Below are 13,560 nucleotides of genomic sequence, written 5' to 3'. Positions count from 1 at the left end.
AGATAATTGCAGTTCTTACAGGAGTGAATTTATTACTTTCCAAGTCAGGGTCCCAGGATTCTTCATTATCCCAAAGATTTACCACGTAATCTATGCTGTCACTCTGTCTTGGTACGTGTGGATGCTATTACTCTCATTAAATGCTTTGGGTCCTGGGTGGCAGCAGCATTACTCATAGAAGCCACTGTGGCTATGCGCTGCTGTCCCTGGTGGCTGCCTGGGCTCAGGCCCTGAAAGCATGCCTCACTAACCTTTAGTAAATAACCCTAACTTAGTAAATTACTCTAGAGTTACTGACAATTAGACTCAGTTATAGTTGTATTTAACATTATTATTATTAACAGAGGTGTGTAAAGAGTACTGATATACTCAAGTAGAAGTACTGTTACTAGATTGAAACTGTACTCAAGTACAAGTACAAATATGTCATACACAAAATAATCACGTACAAGTAAAAAGTAGCTCAACTAAATAGTACTGATAGTATAACATCTCGTGTATAAACTTAAAAAGGAAAAGATGAAATCTCGCACAGTTGGGGTTTATTGAATTTCCCACAAAGGCATCTGTGTAAAATAAAAGGTTTGTCTTTTTTTTTTTTTTTTAAGTAAAATAACACCAATAAATGTAATTTAAAAAAAAAAAAAAAAAAAAAAAAAAAAAAGATCTGGCTCTAAGTATTGCTACATTTATGAACTGCACTCAAGGCTGGTTTTGGCGTTATGCATTATGTTTAATCTGGTTGGTCGGCTATGATAGTACGATGTGATGCATTTGATTGCTGTCTGGTCATTTCATTTTTTTGTAGTTTCTCAATGTCTGTCGATCATTTTGAAACAAAAAAATTATAATTCACTCAGTCACGGTTGGGTGTACAAGTACCCATAAAAGCAACTCAATTACAGTAATGTGAGTACTTGTAATCCATTATTTTGACTTCTGATTATTAATAATATGTATGTATAATTTGTTCATAACTGTAGTGAAACTTGTCTGCGTTTTCCCAAAGATTTGAATCAGGGAACCTATAAGTCTACTTTCTTAACCATGAGGTCACCACTGTATTTATCTATGGTCTACATTCATCATTCAAAGGTATCAGAGTGAGCTGATCTAAACATACTGTTGGACCACACGTGCCAAAGTCAAGGCCCGGGGACAGACTTTGGCACGACATTGTCTTCATTGTGGCCCTCTGAATTTTTACTAAGAAAGTCTGTTTAGAAACATGTCTAAGGAAAGCTCTGAAAATTCAGTAAATCTGTATGTTCTTTAATAAATGCTTTGCTAGGGCTGAGCGATATGAACCAAAATTCATATCTTGATATTTTTACTCCAAATGGCGATATACATCTCAATAAAGTCTTACTGGAGATACAATTGTAGGTTAAATTTGCGGATGAAAAATGTCACACAGATACATTTATTAACAAACAGCTGCATGATATGTGCTACTTTAGGCTTTTTTCTCCTATAAGGGACAGCACGTGTGAGTGAGTTCTGTAGTGTGGCTTGTTTAGGGGAAGGTCTGGTTTAGGACATTTTCAGTAATCCATCTAATTGTGCTTTTCATGATGTTCTGAGAAGTAGCAAAAGCAGCGATTCCCAATACAAGTATTTTAATACAAAATAAGCTATAAAATAAGAATATATCAATAAAGACGATAGTGTAATTTTCTATATCGCCGAAATAGAAAACTCAGTTTATCTTGAATCTCGATATATTGCCCAGGTCTATTTGCACCATAGTTATTTAAATATATGATTTTTTAAACTAAAAGTTCAATAAACTTTTCAATTCAGCTTATTTGGAAGTAAATAAAAAAAAAGCCTTGAATTCAAACATTTAGGTAAAAAGCAAACTGTAGATCTGTAATTAGCCCACGTCACATTCGGCATTTGTGGATTAAATCTAAATTATGTCCATTTCGGCCCATCAAAGAATCCAAGGGATGATTTAGCTCATTTACACAACACAATGCTTTAAAATTATGGCTCAAAAATTGTTTAAAAAACGCTCTACAGCTGTTTCTAAAAAAAATTTTTTGATTCCACCACTTTAGATCTAACTGGACCAAATGTGGCCCTTAAACTATAAGTGAGTCTGACACCCTTGATTTGGAGACATCAGCTGTTAAAAATCAGAGTTATAACAGTAATGCACAGGTTATTTCTTTTTACAGTCTCTTTAGCGAAATAATCAAGTGTCATGCAGCAAGTTTCAGATCCCTGTGTATTATTATTGACTCTAAGATCCTTTCATGGCGTTGACCCCCTGGAAATTTTCCTCTTGGACTTTTAAACTAGCAAAGCGAATGAAGATAAATACACTACATTCATGTCTGACAGTGCATTTATGGAGCTTTGCTTCCATCTCAAGTGCTTTTTCCAAAAAAAGAATATTACCGAGATAAGATGATTCATACCATCATAGCAGAAGCCGTGAAAACAGGGGCTGGAGCCGCACTCATCCACATTGATTTCACAGCGGGGGCCAGCGAAGCCCTGCCGACAGTGACAGCGAAAACCTAAAGGGAAATGGTCCTGATCCCACTCCTCCACACACACTGCACCGTTCTCGCAGGGATTACTGGCCTCACACGGCAAGAACTCGCAATTATGACCTGGAGCGAGGCACAGAAGCACACACAAAAAGACCATCCAGGGGAAAACAATCTCTGAAGGAATTCAATAAAAACGTGTTTGTAGAGCTATCAAAAAAAATAACCCAATGCTATGTTTCCTGTCTGTGTGGTAACATACTGTGTCAAACTCCCTCTCATAGGAGCTGATGCTTTCCAACAAACAAGTTCAAACTTGCTCAGTTTGCCAAGTACTCTACACAACATATTTGTTGTGATTATTTGCGTCTAAGTATGCACTTTGGATTTATAAAAATAAATACTGTATATGAGTATTTGTAAGCTTTTAAATTAAACAATCAACATATAAACAGTATAAACATGCTTACAAAGTCAATGAAATTCATTTTATACTTTTACATTTGCAAATCAAAAAGAGGGATACTCATGGATCATGCATTGGAAAAATGTTTGCAAAAAATGAAACAGAAATGGAAGATGTAAAAAGAGGAAAACATGAGTGTAGAGCGTAGGTTCCCAAAGTGGGGTACAGAAATTGTCATGGGGTACGTGAATAGAAATTAAAAAAAAAAACATAGATGAATTGTGGAAAGTACCCAAGTTTGTACTTTGCACAACGTATAAATCATAAATATAGTATGTAAGGCGCCAACAATATCCAAGCAATAAGTGACACATCAGTCCCTGCAGGATTTTCTCTTTCAAATTTCATTAATTTTGAGACCAATTTTTATTTAATTTGTGGAAATTTTGTTAATCAATTGCTGGAAAATTGACTTCTCTGAACAATTTTAAATTTAAAATGACTGCAGCCATGGGAAAAAAGCATGGGAAAAATGTGATTCTCCAAATATTGTGGAATATACATTGAATTTGTCTTAGTATTTAGATATTTGAGATATCTCAGATGATTGATCTACAATTGAATTATTTGGTAATCTATACTATAATTTATGTTTGTTTTTTTTTTTTGTGAGCTACAATGTCAGTTTAGACAGACAGACAGTAATTAATTAGTAATTAGTAGTCAAAAAATATTTTTTTAATGTACAATTTTGCATAGGTTAAATTGTTATTTTGTATGAATTATACAAAAAAAAAATATCTTAATTATTTCTCCATAAATGACACTAGTTGCACTGGTAATTATTACAAATGTGTGACAATAACTTTGGTCCTTCATACTGACAGTTTACTCTGCGCTTTAGATGTATGGAACGGTTACATTGCAGGCACACCATGAAGTACCAGCTGCCGCAAATTACAGAAAATAGTGTTACATGGGTAATCATCTGTGCCTCATTTCTGCTGTGCTTTCTACAGCCCTTTGAATTATAGCTGAAGACTTCCATTTTCATTTCCGTAAGAGCTCTGAATTTTCTCCTTACACTGTCAGTGTCTCTTTGAAGTAGATTCTATGTGCCTTTTTAGGAGCCATTTCCTTTGGGCAACTTTGCAGTAAAAGCTTAGATTTGTGAAGGTCTGCCCTGACTCTTGTATATCCAGGAAGATCTTACAGCCAATGAGCTCATTAGATGTGTCAGAAAAGGTCTTTGGGTTTTTCACCAAAGTCCTTCAAGATTCTTTCCATGATTTTGTTAAGGCGAGGTTGCTCTAGGGCGACTTTGGACAAATGAATGTTTTCAAAGTCAATCCTTTATGGTGCTTAAGTTTACGATAACACTTTCTAATTTCGTAATGAAGCATTTTCTTACAAAAACAATTTACATTGGTGTTTGTTACCTTCAGGAAAGTGTAATTAATTAAGAAACCGTTTTTTTTTCGAGCATACTCTTGCTTTATCCTTGCAGCCCCCGTTGAAAAATGTATTTGCAAACAGTTTTGAAACTATGGATACACAGAATAACTGAATCATTTTTTTTTTTTAAACCACAGGTAACGCACTAAGACATATTGTTGAGACGTGAAGTTGAAAATAATAGCACATGAAGTGAATTATCTTTGCTATTTTGTCCCCATTCCCTCAGTGCTCATTACCTTTAAAAGGAGACGCACACTGGCAGAAGTAGTTACCAGGTTGGTCGATGCACGTTGCGCCATTCTTGCAGGGAGCTGACGCACACTCGTCAATGTCAATTTCACATTTTGCACCTTTGAAAGACAAAAAGAACAAAAAAAAAGGGAAGTGTTTGTAAGTGTTTAAAATGTGAAACACGCTGATTTCAGGGGGCATTGGGTTATTTCACATGAGACGTTCCACTTCTTCAGGACCGCAGGCTGTTTCCATCATTTTAAATCAATCTTTCATTAGGGCACAAACAAGCATTTAGTGTCTTTAATAAAAACATCAAAGATTGATCTTGTTGTTTTGAAATATTGTGTTATGCCTCACAAAAACATGGATATTGCTTTGAAATATTGAATACAAGTACAAAACCAGTGTGTGTTTTTTGTACAGTTTTTTTTTTTTTTTCTGATGTAACGTCACAAAAATCACTGTGACAAAGTTTACTTCTATTTAACATTTTTGAAAAAAAAAAAAAATTACAACAAATCTTAATTTAATTTTGTCTGTACTGCCTTTGCACTCCAAATTAAAACAGAGAAGAAACAATTCTAAATATCTGCAAACACAGGACTTCTTTGCTGATTGTTGCTCACTTCTTTATTGTTTCATGAAATATTGCTATTTAATTTGAGAGGACACTATAACCAAAATGGAAAAAAAAAAAAAAAATCACTTTATAAAATAAAGATTTTAAAAAAACACCTGCCTTTATACCATCTGATAATTCTCTAAACACGCTATAACAGAGAGAGTCTGTATGTCTATAATGAATCATGTACCTGTAAAGCCAGGCAAACAGTCACATGTATAGCCGTTCACCAGGTCGACACATGTTGCATCGTGTTGGCAGGGAGAAGAAATGCACTCGTCAGCGTTCACTTCACAGAAATCGCCTGGAGAAAAAAAATAAGGAAAGTCAATCTGTATTATCAAATTTTAACAAATATTGACACATATTTTTATCCAACATTTAACTACTTATGTTAAATAATTGTGGCTGCCCATAGAAAAGAATAAAAAAAAAAAAAAAAAGAATTTGGCACAAACTGTTTATTTACTGCCTTAAGTACAAACTAACAGGTGCCATGATGAGAATATTTAGTATCTGATAGTAGTTAGTTATGGCAAACTAGTGTACATTTAACAGCTCTAAGAATAAAGCCCTCCATGAAAAAAGATCAAATGAAGTAAAAGACAGTTACAACACTAATACAAGATGGTGTCAACAAAGAAAGCAATGGAAAGTATTGCTATCTTTTTTTTAATGTGTGTGCAGGATCTCAAATGGTAAATCAAATGGAGCTTCAAGCCTAAAAAAAAAGTTTATTTTTTTTTTTTTATCTTTATTTTTTTTTAATAGTTTAATGTTGAGTCTTTGACTCTCATCTTTTGGAAATACAGTTTGATAACTCAGCAATAATAGCAGGTCAACATTAAGCTTTCATATTTCAATGCACAGTTGTCACTGTGTGAAATACAAAATTCAACACTTGGTCAAACAGGCAAGTAAGAGTGTGCAGAATGTATTATTATTTAGTTGTTGTTAAATGTTCTTTCACAACATTTAACAATCAAGGAGCAAAAAGAGCTTTTTAATCGATCTAGAATTTTCAGGTATGAATGCATCCTAAAGGTGCACACCCATTACAATTATCTTATCAGTTTAGTACACAATTACATAAAAACGTCACACAACAACGCTAACAAACAACTAAAAGCATTTACAAAAAACATATTCATACAGTTGGACCGACATGTGGTTTTTATCATCGATTGGTTATTTAGCAATACACATTTACAATATATCAATATACATTTACAGTTATTTATCAATATATACTGTGAATACATTTACAGATCACATAAAACTAATCAAACTTACCCTAATCAATTGTATTCAGTAGCTATGATTATATATCATTAGAAACCTAGAGCTGTTTTGTTAATACATTTTCTTTCAGTAGATTTTTAAATCTAAATGTATCATTTTGTTGAATAATTTGTCTTGTAAAAGCATTCCATCATATCACCATGGCCCTGCACATTACACTTTTAAGTCTCTTGCATGTTTCAATGAATGTTGGTGGAGTACCCAGAACTCACAGAATGGTTCCAAGAATGAAACGTTCTTGCTGTTACACTAATGCGCTAACATTGGACCTCTGTGCTTCAGCGTGCGTGCTTGTTCTCCGAAAAATACCTGTGATTCCTGGAGGGCACAGGCAGCTGAATGAGTTCAGCTCATCTGTGCAGGTACCTCCGTTCAGACAAGGCCGGCTGACACATTCATTTACTTCCATCTCACAGTGATTTCCTAAGACAGTAGTAGTAGTAGTAGTGGTAAAACAGTACGACATCTTGAGAAATGACTTCTGTGAATAAAACACCACTTTAACTTACAAAGAGTGAGTTCGGCATAGCTTAGACCTACCGATAAATCCAGGTGCACAGAAGCAATGGTAGCCGTTCAGAGCATCTTTACAAATGCTCAGTACTCCACACGGCTGCTCCTCGCAATCATCCACATTTATCTCACAGAACTGGCCTGTTAAACCTGAAGAGACAACAGGGGACAAGATCTCCTGCTAGATTGCTTCATTCATTGCACTTCCTTCTACTATTCCTAAAACGCCGTGGGAAACTAATGTTGGGAATTAACATAAATCACTGCATGAGTGAATGATGGACTGTACACGTACTTTTTGGGTATTTTTTTTTTTTTTCAAAATAAAATAGAACATTTCCTTACATTAACATGTAACATGTAGACATCATCAGATGACCTGCACTCTTTCTTGTTCGGACAGGTGAGAAATCAATCACGAGGCTATTTAAATCCAAGTACTTCAAGAATATACGTTGATACACAGCTCTGACGCACACACGGTGGGAGGATAACATGGGTGAGTACGTGGGGGACACACACACACACACACACATTATTTCTTATTCACTAAGAAAAACATACATGTTTAAATAACTCCCTATTTCAATGGTAATTCTTCAACAAAGATTTTACAAAATATATATAAATATATATATAAAATGTTTTTAATTTAGTTTAATTCACATGTAAGTAGTGTTTTTTGTATTTTCATAAAAAGCAAGTAATAAATCCAGAATAGGCAAACTGACACTGCATTTTCAACACTTTGAAGTCAGCTCACAAACTGATCAACGTAGACCTGACTCCTACGCTTTATTATGGAGCTGTTGTGATTTGTTGCTCAAAGCAAAGCGATTAGACCCCCACAGAGAAGAAAGCCGAACAAGTGAAAACATCCATGAGGGAATATGTCTACTAAGTACACATTTCATTGCCTCAAATGTTTCCATGTCGACGAAACCCCAGCTGAACGCTGAGCTTACCTGGTAAACAATCACACCTGAACCCGTGGGACAGATCCACACATGGTGAACCATGTTGACACAGGGTATCAACACAGTGGTCTATAAGCGTTTTGCAGAGTGGCCCGGTGTAGCCATGTTGACACACACATTTGGAAGTGTTTTCCAGCTCCTCACAGAGAACAGTCCCCTCAGGATTGCAAGGGTTTGACACACACCGGCTCGCTGACATGGAACAGTCTTTGCCTTGGAATCCTGTAAGAAGTGGATCAAAGAAGCCATTTATGCAGGGATTTATGACTATGTAGCTAGTACACTTCATTTTTCAAAGAATACCACTTTGTTTTAGATCAACTATTTAAGCATGGGTTGTGAGTTATTTGGTAAACATAATAGTGATGTACAAATACAAATCAAAATTGATAATAGTTTAAGAGTGTACATTTCTGGGTGTGATTCGCAGCCACAGTGTTAGCTGGAGATCACAAATAAATAGTATTCGAAAATTATTGCTATAATGGGCAGGTCAGGCATAGCTTCATTTGGGCCGGAGCAGGATCTGGCACCTCCTAGATTTTGACCGGCACTTATTTGATTGGATCCCGCACATTTTTTATTTGCTTTTAGGTCTTTTGATCACATTTGTAAGTATTATATTTGGACAGCTGTTTCTTTTATTGAGTTGAAATCACTGGAAATTTTGTTGTACACACATAAGGGAATGTAAAAACTGAGCGCGATTGAGGAAGACAGGGGAAAGTCACGCCACGCCCACGCTATGTCTACTCTAAACTTTGATTTTGCGCACAAATTGTTCCTCTGTGTTGGCCTGGAGACAGAAAATGGCAAAAAAAAAAAAAAGTGGTTGGATTTAAAGAGCTTTTTTAAGCCAATAAGTGAAGCTCAGCCTGAGGTCCAAGCTTGTTTCTGTGGAAATCGCGGAGGAGAGCTGCAGCACAACAGTAGTTAGCGTAGCAAGTACAGTAGCAGCACCTGTAATGACGATGCTAATGCAGGTGAACAGAACATTCCTCCAACAGACAGGCCACAGGAGGAGAACTATCCAGGGGACATGAGGAGGACTCAGGGACAGAGAGAAGAGAAGGAGACGACGGTTAAAGTTCTAATATGGACATAAAGACCAGGGAAGTTTGGACTAAGGATCAGTTCAAAGCCAAGAAAAGCTGCTACTATTGGCTTATGAAAGACAAGGAAGGCCATGGCTGTAAAGGTAAGCACATGTTTTATTTTAGATTTTTATTGTGGGTTTTTGTGTTTTGACAATTTAGTGGCCTTTGTGATCAATAACGTAAAGTTTGTTTGAATATTGGGGGGGGTTGAGAATTAATCTTGGGGGGTTCTCCCCCAGAACAATTTTTTTTTTTAATGAAATGCATGTAATTTCTTGCATGCTGGTGTATTTCAGCCTCATGAACACGTAAAAAATCTTAATAAAAACAATGCTACAATAATCTTACTGGACTCCGTCACACTTCTGTCACAACAGTGCGTAATGAATAAACAAACTGTATTTCTTTACCTATTATTTCATGTTGCAACAAATAAATCTTGGAACTACAGGGTTGATCCAGGCAGAAGCAAGTCAAATTTAATGATTTTTAATGCCATTTTATTTTTAATGCCCAAATACTATATTTTACAATTATGTGATGTGCAGGGAGTGCACGTCACATAATGCATCTGGTGTTTTGTAAAAAAAAATATGAAAGCAAATTGCTCAAATAAACGAAACTAAACTAATGGAAGCACAAATGACAGATTATTCATGAGTCATAAAAAACATTTGCTCATTACCTGGAGGGCAAGCACATTGTATTTCTCCAGACAAGTTGTGAACGCAACTTCCTCCATTTTTACAGAAGTCTGCGTCACACGCAGGGCCTGAGTTAGAGCAATTCTTACCTGCAAAAAACAAATGTAGACTGTCAATGTATCACCAGTGTGATGAACACAAAGGAATAATTACTGAATTGCCAACATGATGACACGTTTCAACAATGTGCGGAACAAATGAGTTCGACTGCTGGGAGAAGCAGCCATTAAGGTGACAGAAACTAGCATGATACCAAGTGAGAATGTGTCTGGTAATGTATGAGGTGTTCTTAAGGTACCAACCGCTTTGTCTTTAGTTTAGACTTCCTGAATTCTTCACAGTTTCACATTACAGCAAAACAAAAGCACAGGGCTTGGGAAGAAAAAAAAAAAAAATCTCATAGCAAAATGTATTTTAATCTTTTTGCGTTCCTAAATCTGAATAATAGTGTAATGGTGCTGAGTAGAAAAAAAGGGGAGTGGATATTGTATTAAAGATAGTAAAAATCTAATTACGCAGCAGATTTTATTACACTGAAACACATAATGTGGTTTTATGTTTTCTTTTTTATTCTTCGGGTGATTTTCATCCTCAATTAATTCCCTAGGGGTGAGTAACAATGACATGGTAATCCTCCATCAGCTACACTTCAGTCGCCATTGTAAAATTGGTGAATGAACTCCTACATTTTACAAGAGCCTATTTGGATTGTTATCATTGCTTGAAAGTCATCAGTCAGGCGCTACAGCATATTCATTATACACTGCGATGAAAATGATGACGGAGATAACTCACCGGCAAAGCCCGGAGGACAGACGCACTCGTAGTCTGCAACCAAGTCAATACACGTGGAATTATTGGAACAGTATCCATGGACGCATTCATCATCGTTGATTTCACAGTTCAATCCGCCAAAGCCTGATATGAGGAGTAAAATAGGACAAAAATCCAGCAGAAATTGTGGATGAATGTCAGTCGACGCCAATGTCATAAAGATTCAAATAAGCATTAAACTTATCTAATGAGGCGTTTATTGCTGAGTTTAGTATATACAGAAATGTTTAAACATGTGAATGACGTTATGTATGTTACACTGCACATATGCAAGGATACGCATGCCCGATTGGAGTTTTCCCAACGGTGATTAATTTCACGTTATCTCAGCAAATTTGAATTTGAAAAAATAAAAGGTTAAAGTCGTCAAGTGGAAGTGAAAGCTGCCAAATTTTGACATTTTAGTCCCCCATAAATAAATCCCACAGCATGGTCACGCTACAAAATGACTATCATTAACACTGTCACACGCCGCAGCTACAGGGAGGTCCATGACTAATGCTCGACTATCAGCACCGTCGGTGCAGGTCAAATTCTCATCATTTCTCAAACTGACCATGGAACCAATTTCCACCTCTCTCCAAGTCATAAAATTCGACAATTATGTTGACTTCATTAAAAATGCATAGCAGACTTCATCAGAGGTACGTCTCACAGGTAACGTAATAACTGAACCAAGAAATGATTGGTCTGAATCTGGTGCTTCTTATGCTAACGATATTACAGTGTGATGTAAAAATGTAAATGTGATGTGAAAAAATATGCAAACATTCATTAATGCAAAAAATGTGCAAAAAAAATCAAAAGATAAAGATAATGCATTATAAGAGCAAAAAATTCCAATGATAAAGATAAACTAATTTAAAAAAACATTAAATTACCAACCACTGTCATAAAAAAGGAAATTGTGTGTTCTGATGGGATTTAAAAACATTACATTTCGTTTAAACTGTTCTAATCAGCAAATATCTGTTTGATTGAAATTAAATTCAGATGAGGCATTTTTCCATCCAACCCCAATTTTGAATGAGAAACTCGAAAACCATAATTTTCACAATGCCTTTGCAATAAGCTATTGTTAAAAAAAAAAAAACGAAAAAATAAAAACAAAAATGAAGAAAAAAAAGCTTCCCAAGAGCTTTCCTAAGTGTTGAAATGGACTAAAAGCATGTCCAGGAGTTGTCTGAAAAGATCATCTTAACTTCAACTTCAGTTTTTGACCTTTATGTAAGACCTTTATTCGGTGAAATCAGTGATTTTCCATTGAGGAAATATTCTAAATGGCCAAAGTGGTTAAAATGAGGGAGGAAAGGAGACATCAAAAAGTCCACAATGGTACATGAAGTATGAATACAATACAAGCGCAGGATTTATTTTTATTTTGTATTTTTTTTCTTAAAGAGCCTCACAAACATAAATTACATCTTATTTAACCAACCATAGTCCGATGTACAGATCTACCATTTCATTTATTTTTTTTATTCTTCATCACACATTTTCATGAAGTCATGTTTTACACAGGGATGATTCTGTGCAGGTGCAAGGATCATAGTTGACATACACTGTCAACAAATGCAAATCTTGAGTTATTGAAATGTATTTTTTCATGACACAAATGATCGCTAGCTTATTAGTCACTGTCATACATGAACATATGTCATCATACATTCACATATGAGCTATTAAAAATATTGACAGATTAATGCACTGTTTAAAAAAAAAAAGGGAGGGGGGGTGTCGGAGCCAAAAGCACATAGCGACACTCTTGGATGGCTGAGGTTTATCAAGCAAAGTGTCAAATCCATCAGAAATATGATCATTTACATATGATGTAAAAAATTAGTTTATAGTAGATTAATTGATTACATTTCAGCGTCATCATTCATCATCACTAATAGCTGGCAACATTGAAAGTATCACATTTCCGTTCCATATATATATATATATATATATATATATATATGTTTTACAAGTTTCACTTTTCCTTGGGGGATTGAGGCATAATTCAATATTAGTACTGTATTTATATTGCTTTTCATTACATAAAGATAAACGTGAAAAAAAAAAAGGTAAAAAATTATGAAAGAATGAATATGTGGCTTTCATGTTTAGGCCAATGTTAATCTGGGATAGAATCATACAGCACTGCAACTTACCCAATAAACACAAGCAGTGATACGTGTTTGTGGCGTCCACACAAACGCCACCATTCTGACACGGCTCTGACTCACATTCATTGAAATCTATTTCACAGAATGACCCCCCAAAACCTGCAACAGATGTGGGGGAGAAAAAAAAAGAAAGAGATGTTGTTATTGGAATACCTCTCACCTCGCGTTATTCCACAGCCAATTAGGATCAGCATAAAAAGCCGGTTATCAAAGCGTGTATTGATTCAAAGGGCTTAGCGGGCACTTGCAGACTCAGCTCACTGGATCATTTAATCATGTTTAATAAGAGCCAATCATTGCCCCTCTGATTTATTACATTAAACAAGTTAAATCTAGTGATTTCAACGATCAAAGTCAATCTATACACAAAGGGAGCCACATGAAACAAATGCATGCATCGTTGCACTTGTGTAAACACAATCACACGGCACACTCATAGGAGCCATTAAAGAAATGAAAATTACACAAAGCTACACGGGCTCCATGTGGGATACACTTATGTTTATGAACTGTTTGTCATGTGTATGCATAATGTCTCATTATGAGTCAAATGCAGAAGAAAGGAAATAAAAAAGGTCTATTTTTTGTAGGAAACAGAAAAGGTATATTATTAACTGAAAGGCCTGGAAAAGCTTTGAATCAAACAAACCTCATGGTGAAAATATAATCCCTTTGAAAACTAAAACCTCAAAAGAAATCTGATCACTGAATATAACTAAATTAAAAAAATGAACACTGATG

At 35.4% G+C, this 13,560-nt stretch overlaps 1 protein-coding gene across 1 annotated transcript in view; it reads right to left on the bottom strand.

Moving 5' to 3' along the window:
* The window catches only part of eys (eyes shut homolog), a 204,169-nt gene that overhangs the window by 136,052 nt on the left and 54,557 nt on the right, over nucleotides 1-13,560 (bottom strand). The window contains exons 14-22 of the mRNA XM_028468732.1: nucleotides 12,805-12,918; nucleotides 10,610-10,732; nucleotides 9,796-9,903; nucleotides 8,002-8,235; nucleotides 7,064-7,186; nucleotides 6,833-6,946; nucleotides 5,412-5,525; nucleotides 4,602-4,715; nucleotides 2,427-2,624 (exon numbers count right to left, since the gene is read on the bottom strand). Of these exons, the coding sequence (XP_028324533.1) occupies nucleotides 2,427-2,624; nucleotides 4,602-4,715; nucleotides 5,412-5,525; nucleotides 6,833-6,946; nucleotides 7,064-7,186; nucleotides 8,002-8,235; nucleotides 9,796-9,903; nucleotides 10,610-10,732; nucleotides 12,805-12,918 (1,242 nt within the window). The remainder of the gene's footprint in view (nucleotides 1-2,426; nucleotides 2,625-4,601; nucleotides 4,716-5,411; nucleotides 5,526-6,832; nucleotides 6,947-7,063; nucleotides 7,187-8,001; nucleotides 8,236-9,795; nucleotides 9,904-10,609; nucleotides 10,733-12,804; nucleotides 12,919-13,560) is intronic.

Source organism: Gouania willdenowi, chromosome 15 (genome assembly GCF_900634775.1).
Source record: "Gouania willdenowi chromosome 15, fGouWil2.1, whole genome shotgun sequence".
NCBI classification, from domain to species: domain Eukaryota; kingdom Metazoa; phylum Chordata; class Actinopteri; order Blenniiformes; family Gobiesocidae; genus Gouania; species Gouania willdenowi.
This window is presented reverse-complemented; position numbering and strand designations above follow the sequence as displayed.